The sequence below is a fragment of the Theobroma cacao genome, chromosome 3, assembly GCF_000208745.1.
Source record: "Theobroma cacao cultivar B97-61/B2 chromosome 3, Criollo_cocoa_genome_V2, whole genome shotgun sequence".
Classification (NCBI taxonomy): Eukaryota; Viridiplantae; Streptophyta; class Magnoliopsida; order Malvales; family Malvaceae; genus Theobroma; species Theobroma cacao.
The window spans coordinates 30,941,329-30,962,378 of record NC_030852.1 but is presented as its reverse complement, the minus strand read 5'-3'; the positions used below and the strand labels follow the sequence as shown (position 1 = coordinate 30,962,378).

At 35.6% G+C, this 21,050-nt stretch overlaps 4 protein-coding genes across 4 annotated transcripts; all 4 read left to right on the top strand.

The window, feature by feature from the left end:
- LOC18605966 (GDSL esterase/lipase At5g41890) lies at positions 4,075-7,245 on the top strand. Its single transcript, XM_018116858.1, has 5 exons — positions 4,075-4,643; positions 5,408-5,538; positions 5,619-5,864; positions 6,191-6,449; positions 6,587-7,245. Exons 1-5 carry the CDS (start codon positions 4,376-4,378, stop codon positions 6,826-6,828), a joined length of 1,146 nt encoding a protein of 381 aa, XP_017972347.1. The 5' UTR covers positions 4,075-4,375; the 3' UTR covers positions 6,829-7,245.
- On the top strand, positions 9,755-12,141 carry LOC18605965 (beta-carotene isomerase D27, chloroplastic). The gene is made up of 6 exons (XM_007039316.2): positions 9,755-10,353; positions 10,712-10,804; positions 11,133-11,194; positions 11,406-11,512; positions 11,617-11,712; positions 11,822-12,141. The coding sequence occupies exons 1-6, from the start codon at positions 9,976-9,978 to the stop codon at positions 11,869-11,871; spliced, it is 786 nt and encodes a 261-aa protein (XP_007039378.2). The 5' UTR covers positions 9,755-9,975; the 3' UTR covers positions 11,872-12,141.
- LOC18605963 (endoglucanase CX) lies at positions 14,582-17,547 on the top strand. The gene is made up of 7 exons (XM_007039314.2): positions 14,582-14,878; positions 14,970-15,179; positions 15,540-15,740; positions 15,834-15,926; positions 15,999-16,160; positions 16,241-16,352; positions 16,509-17,547. The coding sequence occupies exons 1-7, from the start codon at positions 14,663-14,665 to the stop codon at positions 17,003-17,005; spliced, it is 1,491 nt and encodes a 496-aa protein (XP_007039376.2). The 5' UTR covers positions 14,582-14,662; the 3' UTR covers positions 17,006-17,547.
- On the top strand, positions 18,219-20,162 carry LOC18605962 (protein GPR107). The gene has a single exon (XM_007039313.2). It carries the CDS (start codon positions 18,488-18,490, stop codon positions 19,796-19,798), a length of 1,311 nt encoding a protein of 436 aa, XP_007039375.2. The 5' UTR covers positions 18,219-18,487; the 3' UTR covers positions 19,799-20,162.

The following is a 21,050-nucleotide window of genomic DNA, read 5'->3' as shown; positions in this document are numbered from 1 at the left end:
ACCATTGTATATCATTAACTTAGTAATACAAAAATATAATTTTATATAAATTTAAAAAATATATAAAATATATATATAAATATATTAGTTTGGTCTTTTGATTGGTTTAGTTCAAAAATTTTAAGATCGAAAATCGACCAAATAAACCAATTGGATCAAACTTTTTAGACCAATAGAATCAAAATGAAGTACTTGAACTGAAGCATTTTATTCAAATTACATTTTATTCGGTTGGATTGTTGCTCCAGTCTAATTTTGATAAGCTTAATTTACTTAAAGTAATGCCAGCAAGGAAGAATATATAATTGGTAATCGCGCGCGTAATATTTATGAGGATCAATGCTTCCTCTTAACCAAGTTATTAACTCCCCTATGCCAAATCGCGAAAAACATGTAGTGTGTCCATGCGAGAAATAGAGACAGGCAGAAATTTTCCACCGAGCGTGCTGCACGCACTTTCAAGGAAACTCTTGTATAGTATCGTGTTACTCGGGACCAAATTAATTCAAAAGGATTTCAACATAAACTGCTTATGATATCTATTCGTCCACGATACGTTCCCATGCTCTTGCCAAACACATTACATACCAAAAGTGAAGTCATTAATTAACTTTCGAACAAGGTTAACAACCAGGAGGAAAATTCTTAGTAGAATAAGGTTGTAATCGCTAAATTATTAGTCACATAGTATCATTGATTACTGTTGCATTAGGGCGGCAAAGGTGCGATACATGCAACGAAATTAAGAAAATAGCACTGTCATATCTGTTGCATCTTTCCGAACGCCTTTCACTTTTAATTGGTTTAATCAACTTATTACCCGGTCATTGTTTTGCAATTTGCTTTACCAAACTAATTCGGTTTTCCGAGATATCACTTCTTGTGATTATGATGTTTCAAGAACAGCAATCTGCAGATTTAATGAGCCTCTATTCGTGGTGAGTTATAGGTTCGGAACCTTTAATTTCATGTTCATCTAAAATATGGTTGATGTTATCTTGCTTGTCTTCCTATGGGCCTAAAATGATTATGATATTGATGCTGACATGGAAATGGGCATTATCAACAATTTCCTGCGGATTTCACTGGCTAATAGATGATCTTGTTGATAGAACAACGTATGCTTTATAAGCCAGTCGATTAGATGTATAAAGAAATATATTATATTATTTTAAGTACGTATTTGTAATTAATAAAAGGTATTTTCTTATTTTTATAAAATCATTGATATTTGCAAGATGATATAAAGTTCATGAAATGTTTTATGTTTTGCAAAAGGAATTATAACGTGTTTTTTTTTTTTTTAAAAGTAAAATTATAAAGTGTTATAATTATGATATACTTTTTTTTTTTTGAAAATTATAGTTATGATATCTTAGTGCATCAAAGTATTATTCTTAATTAAATTTTATCAAGAAATAAATATTGCTAAACAGACACATAATTATATTCCTCACATGCGACTTGAATTAATATGTGGATGCTTGTTACATGAATAAGTTCACATAAAAATTTCATTTGGTAAATAAATTCTTATATGACAGTTTTTTAAATGATCTTTAAACTTAAAATTATCAAGTTACCTTATACTTTGAAATTCATCAAAAATTATCTTAATCAAAGATACTTAAAAAATGGTGGATATTAGATACAACATGAAACATTTGAAAGTAAATAAATAATCAATAGAGAATTGCTCACTTTAAATGAAATTAAAAAAAATATTTTAGTGCATCTTGACAGGTAATAATTCAAGAAAGTCTCCGGCCAAAGAAAATAGAGATGTAACAAAAAGGTTTATCAATTCTCTAAAAATGAGTTTGACTATGAGATTCAGGTGTTAACTTGTCAAAGACAATATATAGTAGACACTACATTATACTTAATACCTTGTCAGGATATTAATTAGCCTTTGTCGAAGACAATATAATAAGATAAACTCTTGCTATGTGGATTCCAGACCCCAAAAGCTGTGAACAAAATACAAACACGCCTCTTGCCATATATATACCTAGACTTTCTAGTTCTGACAGAATTAATTAAGCGTACCTATGCTTTTCAAAAAAAAAAAAAAATTGCTTCTAGCTAGGACCATAATTCATCATAAATGGACCTGCATAGCACTATAATAAAAGGGATATACGAAACTCCTGGTATTATATATGTTGTTTAGAAGATAGTGGTTAATTATTCTGTTTATTCAATTGGACAGCATTGAGGTGTATATTCTTTTTGTTTAAAATCTAAAGTATCAAGCCTATTAGATGAAGGTGTAAATAAGGGGGTCCTGCAAGATTTGAATGCTTAAATGTTGATAAAATACCCAATCTTTGTGTGATGATGCTTTACATTAATTGTCAAAACTAGTGTCCATGAGGTTTTGTTTAATGGAAAGGAAAAAATTTGAAAATCTCTAAGTCTCAAATTCTAATATTATCCTATGTAAGTTTGGTCTAATTTTATATTGATTTTTTTATGAATATGATATGTAATATATATTTGATTTTAAGTGAAGTTAAAATAAATTGTGAGGACCGAAATACTGACAATAATATTGGGATTCTGCACTTTCATTAGTAAGAGTGAAATAATGCTATATATGCTTGTAACAAAAAGATATTGGCAATTCGGACCATAGGACTGTTAATCGTATAAGAATAAATATCTTATAGAAAATTATAAGAAATAATCCTTTTCATAAATCTAATTTAAAAATATCTTTCATTATAATTTTATTTATTTTTAATCAATTTTTGACATGACTTGACAATAATGCATTTTAAACAATTTCAAACAAATTAAAATGATTTCAGTTTTCTTTATCTCACTATCTAGACAAAAATTTCAAAATTAAATCTCGATTTCTCTTTCTTATTAAATACTATCTATCTTGTCATTCAACACTTTCTCGCTATTTCAAAGAGCAGAGATGACATCAAGATATGTGTTTTAGATTTTTGGGTTTATTAGTTTATTCATAGATTTTCGAAGTTAAAGGGTTGAAATTGATTAAATATATCTGTAAATTAAACACTGTATGACTTTGACAATTTAAACTTGACTGTGAGCAGGCAAATCAATTAGTTATTAGGTATTGTATTACTGATTTTTTAGTATTGTGTCATTAATTTTTGGGTATTGTGAGATTGATTTTTATGCATTACGTGACTTAATCATTGTTTCTCTAGTTTTTAGATATTGTGTAACTGATTTTAGGCATTGTATAACTGAGTTTTAGACATTACATGACTAATTTTTAGGTAATACCTAAGTCACAAAATACCTTTCTAACTAGTCACATAATGCATTTCTAATCATTCACGCAATACCTTACTAACCAGTAACGCAATACCTACGAACTACTTAAGTAATGTTATATCAATCAATCACGTAATATCTAAAAATCAGTCACACAATGTCTAAAAATTAATTACACAATACCTACAAATCAGTTATGTAATGCCTAATAACCACCAAAACTATTAAATTTCATTTAACAAAATCAACAACTTTAAAAAATACACCATATTTCATTTAACAACATAATCAACGAATATGCTTGCTTAGAAAAAAATACTCAAAATACTTAAAGGTTTTTCTTCATATATCAACAACCACTCAAAAATGCTTAAAAATGTTCAAAACGTTTAAAGATTTTTTTTCGTGTACCTCAAAATACCCAAAATGTTTAAAAGTTTTCCTTTTTGATAAGAAATACTTCAATGATGAATGATCTAAAGATAAAACTTAAAAGATTTGAGTCAGTTTGAGGCGTAAACCTAAACATATAGATCGGTTTCATTAAAAGTAATTTTATTCAATCTTAATTTTTCTTTTAGAAAACTAAATCAGATATATACAAAAGAAAACTGCAGAACAAACGAAACACAATAAAAGAAATTGTTTAAGAAACAAATTATAAAGTAAAAAATTGGTGAATTTTGACTTCAAGAAATCCCAACAATGTAACGGTGCAAACAGCTTTCCACCAATCTGTATATCATCTACATCTAGGCTAGTTAGATCTAAAAGTTATATATATAGGGTTTGTTTGAAGGTAGGATGCGTGTTCAGACCTACGGTACTTTTAACTTGTTTTGAACCCTTCAACAAGTCCTTTGAATATTATTGCTTGTAAGGTTATGTTTTTTCTTTCATGGGCAACCTTATTTTCCTGTTGAACTTTTCTCCTGGACCACATAATTGACCAAATCCTTCCTAGCTACATGACCAGTTCAAAATTTTACCTGCTCTCAAGGACACTGCAAACTGTGCTTCCCTAAGCAATATATGAAAAAATCTGCAAGTACAAAATTGGCTATTCTATATTTTGGCCAAAGCTACAATTTTATATAATCATGCAAATTAAATAACAATGTACTTGAAAGAAAAAATGAAGACCCTCAAGACTATTCTAAATCCTGTTTTCTTCATTATATTAATTCTTCTCTCCTCGCATGTAGTGCCGAGTTTTTCTTTCACCTCTTTTGTGTTTGGAGACTCCTTGGTTGATGCCGGAAACAATGATTATCTGTTCACCCTCTCGAGGGCTGATTCCCCTCCTTATGGCATCGACTTCAAGCCTTCGGGTGGGCAACCCACCGGAAGATTTACCAATGGTCGAACAATAGCTGACATTGTAGGTAATGCCAACTTCATAATCTTTAATTTGTAATATTCCTGGTTAACTTTGAGATCTTCAATTAAGATATGCTGGTACAGTGGTATTGAATTAGAAATTAATGATTGTCTTCAATCATTAATTAGCCTATCGTCTAGGCACACTACAGTTCAGGCTGACTTGTATATGTTTACCAAATCTCGTTCTTGGCTTGGAGGGCTCCAGCCCTGTACGTCTAATGTATACAAGCCGATCACCTAAGCTTTGCGCCTTCCTAATGAAACCTAATTTGGCTTTGCAAAATCAACTGAAGTACTCTGGCAACACCAACTTTAGCTTAGCTGATATTACCGGTGGTATTAGAAATGTATCGAGGTTCGGCCTTCCGGCCTCTAGCCTTTGGCTAGAATTGATACGAGACTAGTAACAAAACTAGAATAGTTGAATTAATGTACTGCGGTTCAGTAAAAACATTAATTCCTTTTTTAAGTTTTATCTACCTGTACCTAGGCTTCAGCCTGTATAGGAATTTAATTTGTCAAAAGCAGTGTTGAAATATGAAAAGAAATGCTGAAAGAACTTCAGAAGCCATTAATGCCAGGCCAGCTATTTGGTGGAGGGGAAGAAAGAAGGAAGTTGGGCACATGAAATTAATATCACAGTATCAAACCACTGAGCTGTGTTTTGCCCACCATTTATCCTTGAAAGTGATGTTTCAAGCAGGCTACGTTTTGTATTTTCATTTTCTTTCACCTTCAAATCATTTTTTTTTTTTGGATGAAACAGATCAAGCTCTCGGAGCCAAATCGTTTCCACCACCTTACCTAGCCCCAAGCACTCAGACTGAGGCGATTCTTAGGGGAATCAATTATGCTTCTGGGGCTTCCGGAATATTGGACGAAACTGGGTTTTTCTTTGTGAGTACTACATTAGGTTTGTTTAATTATAAGTAAAAAAGAAAAAAAAAAGTTTCTGCAATAAGAGCACTTGTATGCAGATTGGAAGAATTCCACTTGGGGAGCAAGTGAAGTATTTCGAGCAAAATCGAAATTATATGGTGAATGCGATGGGTGAAAATCGTACCAGGGAATTCTTAAAGAAGGCAATCTTCTCTCTCACAATTGGGTCCAACGATATATTGAACTATGTCCAACCATCAATACCATTTTTGGGACATGACAAACTCTTCCCCACAACAATATTCCTAGATTCCATGATCTCCAACTTGACCATTCAACTTAAGGTAAGAACAATTCTCGACACCATCATTAATTTTACTTAAGAGTTTGGGAGTCGAATACGGGGTGTGCCCTGTCCACTTATTGGGAAAATCGCATTAACTCTCTTTGATAAAATAGCATTGCTGAAAGGGCAGTGCCATATGTGTATTGTTCCCAAAACAATCAGTCCCAAAGATAAGCCGATAGAAATAATGATATCATGAGTAAATAATTTCAATATTTATTCGGACTGTAACTTTTTTTTTACTGTTTAAATAGTTCTGCTATGAAACTAAGAATTCACTTGATAAAATCATGTACATTTACTAATATGCAATAACTTATGCAGCGGTTGCATGAGTTGGGGGCTAGAAAGTTGCTTGTTGTGGGGGTTGGACCACTGGGTTGCATACCTTTTGTTCGAGCATTCAATCTATTGCCAAGTGGAAAATGCTCTGCTCAGGTGAATGCATTGATCCAAGGCTATAATGAGAAATTAAAAGAGCTTTTGAATCGTTTGAATCAAGAGATGGGACCTGAAGCAATCTTTGTATTCGCAAATTCTTATGATATTTTCATGAAGATCATTGTTAATTATCATCAATATGGTTAGTGTTGTTATTTTTATTTCTTTTATTATTTAATTTTAATTTTATAAAAAAAATTAAAATCATGTATAATAATTTAATCATAATTATCAAATTCTAGCTCCCTAATTAATTTTTATGTGTTTGGACATTTATAGGGTTTGAGAATGCTCATGAGCCATGTTGCGGTGGGTACTTTCCCCCATTCATTTGCTTCAAAAGCCGAAATACAAAAGCAAGTACTTCAGCTGTGTGCAATGATCGATCCAAGTACGTGTTTTGGGATGCATATCACCCCACCGAAGCTGCTAATCTTATCATTGCAAAAGAGTTGCTTGATGGGGATGAAAGCAGCAGCTCCCCTATCAATATTCGGAAGCTTTACAACTACAATTCCTAGTGACCTGCTGACAAGCCTAGAGCAGAAAGATTCACAAACGTTGTAAAATAATTGAAAAGAGATCTTATGCATATAATTAATGCTTAATGACTGCTGCTTTACAGATTGAGTACAAAATATGTAATGAGTGATGGGACTGTTTGATAAGCATATATTAGAATGGAGGTCTACCTAGGAATCCCTGTTCAATTCCTCACCTAGAAAGTATACATTCTAGCTAGCTATTGTCAAACTTCAGCAACACCAAAAGTCAACTAGCGTTTTTCTGCACAGCAATTTAAGTCCAAAGAGGGAGTCAAAACTCAAACACACCTCCCAAACCTTACTCTTTGCTCCTCGTTTTGATACTCACTATCTTTATCAAGATTCCATAAACCAACGCATTACTCATCAACCATCAATCAATCATTCTCTCAAGCTGCCTCTCCCTGCAAGGCAATTCCTCATTGCGACGACTTTATGCGCTGTTCTTTTTCTTAAATTTTCAGTAGCCGTTGACTTGTTGTACTGAATCATGTGTCACTGTGCCATATAAAAAAAATTAGACATTTAGAGCCAGAAGAAGCACTGAAGTAGCTGTTTTCATAAATTTTGCCTTCCCAATGCTTATGATGAACGGGAAAGAGAATTGATTGAATTTTATGTAATTGGTCCAGCCCTGAAGTGCCTTGATTCTTTTCAATATCAACGGTGGTTTACTACTGTAAAATAATGGGCAAAAACATTGACTTTTAAATGAAAGTGAAATGCGGAGGTGAGCTGTCCAGGCCATGGTTGGGTGTTCAGCCTGCATGGGTTTACGGTGGCAGGGTATGGGACATATGGCATATGTTAAAAAAATATTCAACCACAAAAATGAATGATGGAGAGCCAAAAGTCATGAACGGCGGAGGGAAAGAGAGACATCGGCATGTGATTTTTCGGTGGTTAAATTGTTTTTCTCTATGCTCCTGAGAAACTCAACTGTTTTCAGAAGATCATGTGCGTGGGCGGTTAGCCGGCTGCCCCTGGCCAATGCTCCGGATTTATAGGTCAAATCAAATGGACAATTTCGTAGGAAACGAACTACGATACCAACAGTCAATAGACGCGCTGGCAGGGAGCAGAGCAAAGGCAGTTGTGCTTTTCAACTTTGGTGATTTGGGTGGGCCTTGGGCTGGGCTGTTTGTCCACAATCAAACCCAATACTAAAATCCAACACCATATAGGACTTTCGCTTTTGGGTCTACAGTCAACCTAAACCTAAAGAAAGGATTAGGGAGCCTGCATATAGAAAGAGAACAAAAGGGCGCCCATGGTAAGTCAAAAGATTAACCCATGTAGGCTCTTGGTCTACATGGCGCCAGGCCTTGAGTGTCAGATCTGTTCAGATAGACTTTTGCGACTCCCAGGGTTAAGCCCTGGAATTCTTAATGTCGGTTGGAATTATCAAGTGATAAGTCCAAGTGTTAAGCCCATAATCTCTTACCAGATATTTTAAAAAATAAAAAAAATAAATGTAAAGCCTTAAGACACAGACTTAGAGATATTTATGTTAATATTTGTTTAATCAGGTTACTACCCTTGAAAAATTATGGTGTTATTGTTAATTAGAGGTGAGTAAAGTTAAATCAGATCAATTATCCATCTATATTAAATACGATTTTAGTAAAACAGTTTAGTCTAATTGATCCAAAATATTTGTTTCAATTGATTTTTTGATCCATTCTCGATTTTAAAATTTTTACACCAATCCACCCAAAAAGCTAAATTAATTTTTTATATATATTAATATATAAAATATTTTTTATATATAACAAGAAGAATTGATAATAAATTTAATTAATAATATACTTAAAATATATTAATTTATTATATATACATATACAAATTGAAATCATAATAATTTAATTTTAGTTATATATAGTTATTTATTTATAAATCTGTATTAATATGAAATGATAAGTTATATATTTTAAATAATATAACTTATATGTTAATATTATAATATTTGGTAGTAAATATCCTATAATTTATAATATTTTTCTTTTTTAATAAATAAATGTAAAGCCTTAAGACACACATAGAGATATTTATGTTAATTGTTTAACCAAGTTACTATCTTTTAAAAATTATGGTGTTACTATCAGTCAGAGGTAAGTAAAATCAAAACAGACTAATTTTTTATTTAAATTAATTATGATTTTAGTAAAACGGTTTGGTTTAATTGGATTAATTGATCTAAAATGTTTGATGCAATTAGTTTTTTAGTCGGTTATCGATTTAAAATTTTTATACCAATCCTCTTAAAAAAAAGGACTAATTTTTTATATATTTTTATTATATAATANTAAAAAAAGAGACTAATTTTTTATATATTTTTATATATATTAAGAAGAATTGATAATAAACTTAATTAATAATATATTTAAAATATATTAATTTATTATATATATATATATATAATCGTAATCAACTACATATTTATTGGATGCAGATCTCACAGTTTTGATCGATGAGCATTTTGATATTTTTCATCCCCGCGTTTTGAGCACAAGCCTTCCCGATATTTGAGTTCAAATTCGCGACCTCGAGGTTGGCTTGGCTTCTTCCCTGCTTCACAAATTCCAGACACCAGTTAACGGCAAAGTAAATGCGTGGCATCTCTTTAAGCCTCAGAAATCTACTTCTTCTGAATTAGATCTTCTTAAGGATATGGGACCATCACACATCTCTCTACTGCCATCTTCTTCTATGGAATTCCACTATTAGCCTTGCGAAAACAATTATTTAATTTTTATTGACATACTAAGCTTCGAGGATGAAATAAAATTGCTAGGGGTTACTTCAGCCATTCCAAAAATAAGGAAGTCAGTAGTCAATGAACAAAAAAGGGGAATAATCTGCTCTCAGTGATATAAATGTATGGCCATCAATTTTTTTTATGGAAGCCATGCAATCTCATCCAACCATACAGTCTTTACCTTTCCTGAAATTTTTTCCTAAACTGTTCTTTCTAACTAAAGTCTCCTAAAACTGCACAGGTGTGTAAGTTGTAAACAGAGCTCTAACTATAAAAACCCCGGCATTTTCTGCTCTTAATGGTTATGAAATAAAGACTCGGACTGAGTTTTTAGTGTTGTTTCTGAGAAGAAAACAACAGATACCATGGTGGCTCTAGGCCTCCAAGTTGCACATTTTACTGCTCCTCAACAGTTTTCAAATCGAAGACACGGAAATTTTAGCAATTTTATCCGCTGTGGTATTGCAGAGCCGTCTGGAGAGCCAGCTCCACTGGGACAGAAAACAAAATATAACGATGGGTTGTTTGAGAAAGCATTTATCACTCTTTTTGCCCGCAAGATGGAGAAGTTTGCGGCTGCACCAAAAGCTGGGGATGAAGCAAAGAAGGGATGGTTTGTGTATGACTATGAGAGTTTCGTTGAGGTGTCACAGAGGGTAATGCAGGGGAGATCTCGCTTGCAGCAGCAGCAAGTGGTCCGAGAAGTGCTCTTGTCCATGCTCCCTCCAGGTGCACCAGCTCAGGTGGGCAATTCTTAATTCCCTACAATTTATCAGTAAATGTTTATTCAGTCCGTTTGTCTTAAAGCAATTTTCATGTGAACTTTGGCGTGTGTCCTTGTACGCCTTCAGGATTGAGCTAGTTGAGTGGGCAGTGGGCAGGAACAAATTTGTTCTGATTGAGTATGATTATGGACATCTTAAAAGTTAGTAGTATAATAACAAATTATGAGAAAAATGATGAGACTGAAGTTTTGCCTTCATTTATCTATTTAGTATTTATTTTAGGCTTATTTGATAATATGTTTCAAATTGTATATTTATATATGTATAAGTTAATTCGATCAAGATGTGTGAGAATAGCTAGTTGCTATTGACGCAGTTTAGGAAATTGTTTCCACCAACAAAGTGGGCTGCGGAGTTCAATGCTGCACTGACTGTTCCTTTCTTCAACTGGTTAGTTGGCCCTTCTGAGGTAATAATCTTCCTCAAATTCTTATATGATTACTTTAAGGTATATTCTTAAATCTTAAGGATAGCACATCTACGCTTTCAAGGGTAATTGTCTAAAATCCATGCTTTTTGTCATGTTCAGAGCATCTGACTCCGACAGTCGATACACACTTCTTATTTCTTGTAGATTAATTCCCCTTCTTTTCAATGTAAGGATAAAGCATATATCCCCTTGATCACAATCTTGAATGGTCATATCCCAAGCTACACAAGCTTGATGTTCAACATCTAATGTTCATATATATTTTGTCTGCCATTTTGGCATATTCTTACTGATGAGAATCTACCAGGTTGTGGAAGTGGAAGTAAATGGAGTGAAGCAAAAAAGTGGAGTTCATATTAAGAAATGCAGGTACACAACTTGATTTATTCATACACGAGTTCAAGGGGCAATGACCATATCCTTTATTTAACATTCACAAAGTTGAAATAGAAGTTGTAACACTTATTCAGTAACTAAATGAATCAAGTTTCTTGAAAACTAAGCAGAGGACTAATCTTTGTCATTTTCATTTATTTTGGAATATACTTATGCAAATTTTCTGAATTCTCCTTACAAAAAGGTACCTGGAGAACAGCGGGTGTGCTGGAATGTGTGTGAATATGTGCAAGATTCCTACTCAAGATTTCTTTACCAATGAGTTTGGGCTTCCATTAACCATGACTCCCAGTATGTTTCTTCGATGTTGCTCTTGCTTTACCGTATATGCCCCTAAACGATGGTTTTTCTGGGTCATATTGATATGGTTTATAAATGAAACTCTTCACCCTCAGATTTTGAAGACATGAGTTGTGAAATGATCTATGGACAAGTTCCACCCGCTTTTGAGGAAGACCCGGCATCCAAACAGCCTTGTTTTGCAGATATATGTAAGTTAATTTCAGCTTCATTCTGGGAAAAAGTGGTAGTCTTCTTTCTGTAACAATGGACCTGTTCTGTTCTTGATTTTCTGCCTTCTAACCATTACATAATCTGCAGGTTCCATGGCAAATCCCAGCTCTAGTGTCTGCCCCAAACTACAAGCATGAGATGATGCTCTCCCTGCCTTCTCTAATAGGAGAAGAAAACTGTCCCACATACATAGTTGAAGACTTTTTCCTGTATCCTGTTACTCTCCATCTTCAACATTCATACATCTTATAACTAAAACAAGAAATGTACGCAAAGCTTGATTAATTAAGAAAGAAGAAAGAGGAAAGAATCTTTGGTGACATCATACTTCAGGAAACAATTGAGAAACTGCTATGTATAGACTGCATAGATAATACTATCATTTTCTATTCGTTCGTTTCAATCAACGACCAGAATTCGCCTCCTTTCTTCAATAAGATAAGTATAAAAGTAAAAATTTCTTTTGCTTTTGTTAACTCTCGGCATATTTTACAAACGTTTAAGGGATTTATATTTTCCATCTATTCTTGGAATGAAACTTTATGGATGCCTCTACGTGAAAATGTTACTAAAAAAGTATTTAAAACGTTATCTAAAATTTTATTATCTTGTATATTTTTTGCAATGACTTTAGATTACTAAAATTACACAAAAAAATTATTGAAAAGTATTTAATATACAAAAAAATATCTAAAAATTTTTAGAAATCCTTCTGGAATTTCAACAACTAAGGTTACTTGAATCACAGATAAGGTAATTGAGAAAATATTTAGAAGCTATCTGAAATTATAGTAACTTTAATGTATATGTCATTTCAGTAACTTGTGTTTATATTTTTTTAGTAATTTTAGATTACTAAAATCATGTTATTGAAACTGAATTCAAAAGGCCCAAAAAGAATACAAATTTTTAATAAACTGTGTAACTTGTATTACTAAAATTAGGTAAAAGGTTGCTGCAGAAAATATTTAAGTTATAAAAAATTCAGTACCTTGTACATATATTTTATTAATTTTAAATTACTAAAATTATATAAAAAGTTGTTGAAAATGTATTTAAAAAGTTGAAAAATTATTTTAAAATTTCAGTACTCTGCATGTAATTTCAATAATGCAGGTATTTATGCTCAAGCGACCCCCTAGGCCCATGGAATCTACCTGTCATGGATTGATCTCAGACATAGTTTTTAGGTTAGGCCCATGGACTGGACCTGTCATGGATTGAGCTTAGACATAGTTTCTTACGTCCAAATTCAGCTCGACCTAACTCGATTAATTTATTTTATTAAAATAAATATTATATTTTTGTTAAATTTTAATTCTACGCATCTGAGCAACAAGTCAAGCTATTTATTATTACGTTTTTTTTTTTCATAAGATGCGGCCACATGATTTGCTTAGAACAGGAAGCATTGGTCAATATAGAAATCCAAATGTCATGATCAGGATCTTAGAGGAAAGGTTATAAATATAAAATACAATAACTTGTCAGGAAGAGAAAGCTCTCATTCGGTGATGTAGCCACAATACCCTAAAAATTGTTACCTGAGAATGGGAGAAAAAGGCTGCTGTTAGCTTCGGCCAATGTCACAAAATCCTACAGTGGTGCATGCGAAGAAAGCGGGGAAGATGCTTGCCTTTAACCATTGAAAATTTGAAAAAAAGCCGTAATTAGCTTTCGGCTTTTCTCTGATCGCCTCTTGACTCGGGTAGCGTCCACGTGAAACTGCAGAGAAGCAAGTTCAACAAAGAAAGAAACAAATTAGCATACTGATACAACTTTGCATGTGTTGCATTTCCCATGTAAGGCTGCTTAATTTGGCCAGGATCATTCATCTTTTGATAGAAAAAGCAACACACGTGAAAGACCAAGTATAACAAAGTCACGATTAACATTCATACAGTCTTGGGAGTCGCATTTCCCATGTAGTCGAGATGAATTTGGCGAGGACCACCGGATCAATTCATCTTTTTGACAGTAAAAAGCACGCGTGACGTACATCTTGGCCCAATTGATAATAAATCAATTGGAGGAAATAACAAAAGGTCACAGGTACAAAGAAATTAGAACCTGAAATCTTGTCTGGGGTCAATGTAAAGTCCTGCAACGACACTAATAAATTTCTAAGAGACGCTGCTACCTATGGTTAGGTTTCTGGGTGGTCTCTTAAAGTCCAAAAGAGGAGGTCCCAAAAATCAAGCCGCAGAATGAGAGAGAGCTTTCCGCCAAGAGACTTTCTGAAATCCTTGACCAACCACGTGAAACTCAAAAACTTCTGAGTTTTCAGGGGGTAACCTCTCCACGTTCCAATCACATGATCTATGGAATTATGGTTGGACATTCGGTCCCCTGTAACTAATTAAACTGTTCATGCATTCAACTTATAAGCCGGAGCCTTTTTCTGATGAACCTCAGCTATGCATAACATTTGAGGCTCATGTGACTCAGCTTTATACGCATCCGTGACTTTGTAGCTAGGGACAAATCATATTTCTACAAAATCAAATACCCCCGGCATTAATTACGGTATCCAAAGTTCTTAATTCGCGCAGTCTTTGTAAGACTTTTGGGATAATATTCCCTCTTTTACAAGTAAAAAGAATTCAATAACTCGAGAAAGAATAATACGTAATTTATGTTTTTGTGTCTGTATCAAGGCTTCCAGGTTCCCATATCTTGGTTTGGATAAAGTTTGAATGTCGTCCTCAGAACAGAACAGATCGTCCAAATTTACGCAGTTGATCCCGTGAGCTGCATGAATGTTTCTTCCCCACATCTCTCTCTTTCTTTCAACGTCTAACGAACTCCCAACGTCCTCCTTTATCTTTTTGTCTATAAATAGCTCCCCTGCCAGGACACATTCCCCACGACACAAGTATTCTCAAAGCCTGGAATCTGCTCGGAGAGACAGACTTCGAGAGCGCAAAAATGGCTCCTGCTATATTTTCATTAACAGTGCAGATTGTTTGTTTAACTCTTTTCTCTCTTAGCTTGCTTTGTACTGCCTTCACTCCTCATGATTACTCTGATGCTCTCGAAAAGTCTATTCTCTTCTTTGAGGGACAGCGGTCTGGCAGGTTACCGACTAACCAGCGCCTCAAATGGAGGGGAAACTCCGGTCTGTCCGATGGTTCTTCCTATCATGTATGTACAACTACAGTTCCAAATTCATTAACAGTTAGAGTAAGCGTTAATATACTAATTCATTTGGTTGCTTTTTTGGTGTGGGATTCAGGTGGACCTCGTGGGTGGCTATTATGACGCTGGGGATAATGTCAAGTTTGGCCTCCCAATGGCCTTCACAACAACAATGTTGGCATGGAGTGTCATTGAATTTGGCAGCTCAATGCAGAATCAGATTGCGAATGCAAAGGCTGCCATTCGCTGGGGTACAGATTATCTCCTAAAAGCAGCTACTGCCACCCCTGACACCTTATATGTTCAAGTGAGCGAAACGGACTGCTTAATGCTTACATACATAATCTCCAACACAACTCATGCATGCAACCCCGAATATTTATGGGGAGCAATATAACTTCAAAAGAATTTTAGCAAAAAGCCAATGGAAGTAAACGTTGATAGGGGTACGTTAAGGTGCAGCAGGGAAGTCTCATCATATATAACAAAACCTCTCTTACGAATTGGTGAACCCTTGAGCAAAATAGATTTGGGAGGATGAAACAAGTGGAATGTCTTTATAGCTTTATTGAGTCATTGACAAATCAGAGAATGAAACTTCAGAAAGATAACAAGAAAAAGAACAAAATGTGCAACAGCTCATTATAATATGGTTCTGATGTTGCAGGTGGGAGATCCAAACATGGATCACAAGTGCTGGGAGAGGCCAGAAGATATGGATACCCCACGCAATGTGTACAAGGTGTCTACTCAAAACCCGGGATCTGATGTAGCAGCCGAGACAGCTGCTGCATTGGCTGCAGCTTCAATTGTGTTCAAAGAATCCGACCCTTCGTATTCTGCCAAACTGCTTCAAACAGCCAAGAAGGTAAAAACATCAATGTAATATCTGGCATTCTCTTTTTGACATTTTTCTGTTTCCTTTTCCCCTGTTCACAAGAAGCTGATTCTGTGGATGCAGGTTTTTGACTTTGCAGACAGGCACCGAGGCTCTTACAGTGACTCTCTAAACTCAGTGGTCTGCCCATTTTACTGCTCTTACTCTGGATACCAGGTAAGAAACACCCTTTCCCTTCTTAATCTGTTGGAAGGTAACTATGATTATTAATCAGAATACTTTGAATAGGATGAGCTTCTCTGGGGTGCATCCTGGATCCATCGAGCCTCACAGGACAACTCATACTTAACATACATCCAATCCAATGGCCACACGATGGGGTCAGATAACGATGACTACTCCTTCAGTTGGGATGATAAGAGAGCTGGAACTAAGGTCCTTCTTTCCAAGGTATTTTCAAGAATCTCATCCTTGCTCCTCCCCCAAAAGACATCAAGCGAGAGCTTACCAATTGTGGGTGATTTTAACAGGACTTCTTGGAGAAAAGCACAGAAGATTTTCAATTATACAAATCACATGCAGACAACTACATATGCTCCTTAATTCCTGGAACATCTGGGTTCCAGGCCCAATATACACCAGGTGAGAACCTTACAGGCCTATTTCTTACTCTTAACTGGAAGTCCCAATTTCACTCATATCATTTGGAAGTTGTACTAATTGCAAACCCTCTGCATAATTCAGAGAGGAGCTGCTTCCACCGTATGAAAAATTGTCTAATATAACCTTATTTTGCAGGGGGACTTCTCTACAAAGCAAGCGAGAGCAATCTGCAATATGTCACTACCACATCTTTCCTCCTCTTGACGTACGCCAAGTACCTTAGCGCAAATGGTGGAGTTGCCACATGCGGGACTTCAACTGTAACAGCAGAGAGCCTCATAGCACATGCAAAGAAGCAGGTGGACTACACTCTGGGTGATAATCCAGCCAAAATGTCTTACATGGTTGGATTTGGAGCGAGGTATCCGCAACACGTCCACCACAGGGGTTCATCTGTACCATCCATTCATGCACATCCTGATCGCATCACCTGCAACGATGGTTTTCAATACCTCTATTCTAGCTCACCCAACCCGAATGTCCTCGTTGGAGCCATAGTAGGTGGTCCTGATAGTAAAGACAACTTCGCAGATGATCGTAACAATTATCAGCAATCGGAGCCAGCCACATATATCAATGCACCATTTGTCGGAGCTCTTGCTTTTTTCTCAGGGAAAGCCACTGCAAACTAAAAGCTAGCATCCTTATAATGTAGCAGTGAATATGAGAAGAAGAGAAGCTAATGTGGTAAAAAGAAACGCTTCCATTTCCATATTCAATCTGGGAGAAAATATTAATTAGTAACAAATTTTGAAACTATGCTTTCCAGCATTGTATCGGAATCAGTAATGTCAAGGAAACATCATTACCTAAAGCTCCTGCCATTGCACCCACGCTTACCACAGCAAAACATCTGAATCTGCCTCTGTCACTTAAAACTTCAGATGGTTTTTTGAACGAAATATGTGCAGCCTTGAATTCCCGATGAAAAGAAGTAGTCCAGAACTGGGTCCTCAAGGCCAAAAAATCACCCGCTCCACACGAAACTTACCGAGCAGCTCTTCTTCTAGGTGTGACTCTGTCAAGTAGGTGATAAGACCCATACTAGAAGCCTTGAAATTTTGGGCGGTGAAGTTTCCAATGAAGTATTTGAAAGAGACTCCACCCTCATTCTTTCTCCTCTTTTCGTTCTAAGCCCACTATGGAATAAAGAAACTCTTGGTGCCGTATTTGACTTTTCGTAGAGTTAAGAATTTTTCAAACACCCTTTTCAAGTGATTGAAAATTATTTCCTTTCATGTTGAAACATTTGATTCAATAGTTAATATAAATTTTTTTTTATTTAAAAGATAAGATTTAAATTTTTTTATTAAAACATTATTTTTTCCGTTGCTTTTAACATGTTCTTTTTATCATCCCAAAAGACAGATACAATCAGCTTTTAGAGGCTCTTGACAAAAGGTAATCCTGGTAATGAAATGCCCAAATATCGGAGATACAAGACAAATGCAAAAGAGAAACAACCAGTAATATTTATAGAATAGATAGATACAAGTGTTAACGTTGATAGCTCTGAGAACCTCGAATTGAACAATCGGAAATTGTATGCTGCAATTGAGCAATCAAAACCTGCTAATCACGCGTATGGCATGTCCCCATACGTCCTAATTTTGTGATAATTGGCTCCGACATCATCAACTCTCACGTTTTCAAGATAGTTCGATTTTTCAAGGGTTTACCGGTTACCGTTTTGGGGAGTTTTCTAGTTCTAGTTACCCTCCCTTATTCCCCCTATCCTTTCGCGGCACATTCCTCGCATCAAATTACCATTATAACCATTATCACGACGGCACTCCCTACAATGGTTTTTTTTTGGCAGTTAAAGCCAAAACAGAGTATAATTGAGTAATTTCACTAAGCGTCGAACAATTCTCGGCAATTACTCCAAATTGTTCTTCCCACCCCACCCTCAACCACTAAAATCCCAGCACAAACAAACACACATAAAAAATTGGTTCAAGCGTTAACATTCCAAAGTCAGCCTTTGTATATCAAAATAAAATAAAAACCCACCAAAGCCCCTCTCGCAAGGGGGAAAGAAAAAAACACAGATCTAATTCTCTTTGTAGATCTGAAATTTTCTCTCAGATCTACACCAAAATTTCCATTTCTCCATGGCGATCTCTCGCTGTCTTTTATCTTTTCTTTTGATCTCTCTTTTTGCTTCTTTTGGGTTTGCTGAGATCCGAGTCACGGAGATCCGATCCGATGGCCGCCCCATCATCCCTTTCGACGAGTTTGGGTTTACCCACACCGGCCGCCTCGAACTCAACGTTTCTCAGATCGCACTCTCGAACCCGAACCCGGACCTCGACTTGTCCAAAGTTGGATTCTTCCTCTGCACACGTGACGCGTGGATGCACGTGCTGCAACAACTCGAAGACGGGGAAGTCGCTTGCGCTCTCAATTCCGATCTCGTCAAGGTCGTCTACGACTTCAAGTCTCCCAACCGCATATCCAGCTTTGACACCGTTTACCAAGAGAATGACGCCGATCAGTACACGCTCGTCTTCGCTAACTGCCTTAGTCAAATCAAAGTATCGATGAACGTTCGATCGGCGATGTACAATCTCGACGGCAAGAAAAACCGCCGCGATTACCTTTCCGCCGGCAAAACAATTCTCCCTAGGGTTTACTTCCTTTTATCCCTCGTTTATTTCACTCTCGCAGGGATTTGGATTTACGTGCTTTACAAAAAACGACTTACCGTTTTTAGAATCCATTTCTTTATGCTGGCCGTTGTTATTTTGAAAGCGTTTAATCTAGTATGCGAAGCAGAGGATAAATCTTACATTAAACGAACTGGAAGTGCTCACGGTTGGGATGTTTTGTTTTACATATTCAGTTTCTTGAAAGGAATCACGCTTTTTACTCTGATCGTTTTGATTGGTACTGGGTGGTCGTTTTTGAAACCTTACTTGCAGGACAAGGAAAAGAAGGTTTTGATGATTGTGATTCCACTTCAGGTTGTTGCTAATATTGCTCAGGTTGTTATTGATGAGACTGGACCTTTCGGTCAGGATTGGATCACGTGGAAGCAAGTGTTTTTGCTTGTTGATGTTGTGTGTTGTTGCGCAGTATTGTTCCCTATTGTTTGGTCGATTAAGAACTTGCGTGAGGCAGCTAGGACGGATGGGAAAGCTGCGGTGAATTTGATGAAGTTGACTCTGTTTAGGCAGTATTACATTGTGGTGATCTGTTATATTTACTTTACACGTGTTGTGGTTTATGCTTTGGAGACAATTACTTCGTATAAGTATCTTTGGACCAGTGTGGTGGCTGGTGAGTTGGCAACACTTGCGTTTTATGTGTTTACGGGGTATAAGTTCAAGCCAGAGGCACATAACCCGTATTTTGTGATTGATGATGAGGAGGAAGAGGCTGCAGCGGAGCAGTTGAAGCTTGAAGATGAGTTTGAATTGTGATGGCATTCATTGAGAAAAAAATTTGAGAAGGATCAAAGTTGGTGCAGAGAATCAAACTGGGACAGTTGAGGTAGAATGATGATCATCGAAATGGGTACCAATGATAGAAAACTGTGCTAATTCATGCTCTTTTCCTTAAGTATTTTTGATCTACTGTACCGTTGTCTTTGAAGTTGATAGGTTATTTTATAAACTTTGATGTATGCTTGTGAATTTTAGAGCATGTGTAACTACCAATACAAAATTTATGCTTTACTTTTTGTGCAACACCATGTGTGTTATTCATTAATCATTACTCATTAAGGGAATATGTTGTGAAACAAAGCAGTTCTAGTAATCTCAAAATTCTATTGAGACTTTGTTTTGCGGGGTGTATTATTTGGTTCGCAAAGAGATTGACATATGTTACTTGTGAAAAAATCATGTATGTGTGCAAAAGTTGCATAGTTCATGTGTCACGGGCCTACACTTTCAACCTAAAAGTTATATCTATTAGGTGGAGGAAGGCTCGTACTTATAAGTCTAGGACTCATCTCATTTCTTACTGCTGTGAGATACATAACATTTTACCTCATCTGATTGTGCAACGCTCTTATTGCACTGGCTTTTTCATACATAGAGAAGAGGGATTCATTTTGGTTTGGGCCTACCTCGACCCTAGTATTAGTCACGGGGTCTGACATCAATGAAGAGTTAGATAAACTCTTATATCACTTCTCACAAGCTCATACTTTCAATCCAAAAGACATATCTATCAGGTGGAGGGAAGCCTTTAATTTTGAAGTTAAAATTCATCTCATTTCTTACTGATATAGCATCCTTGACACATGCACTTGCCAAGAACCAATTACCAAATGCTTCTTTAACGAAGAGTGGTTACCACACTACCACTTGGAACTCTGTATCGAGTTGCATCCATTTTTAGGGGCTTTTATTATTAATATATGAAGTGAATGTGATATATCAAATGTGCTTCCAACTGACATCTGGTCATGGCAAGCCTGCTTTAATGAATCTAAACTAGGTATCTACTGAATCTGAAATCAATTTTGAAGAGCACTGCAATTTGCATGTAGCCACCTGAAAACACTGATCCATTTAGTTGTGGCTCACTTTCCCCCACTGTCAAGGCTTCATGCCATTTGTTAAAATGCAAATTGGAAACTTTAGTCAAACTAATACCTGTACTCCTTCACAGAAAATGTAAAGGAAAGGGGGAAATGCTGTCAAGTTTGAGTTTTTTTTTTTTTTT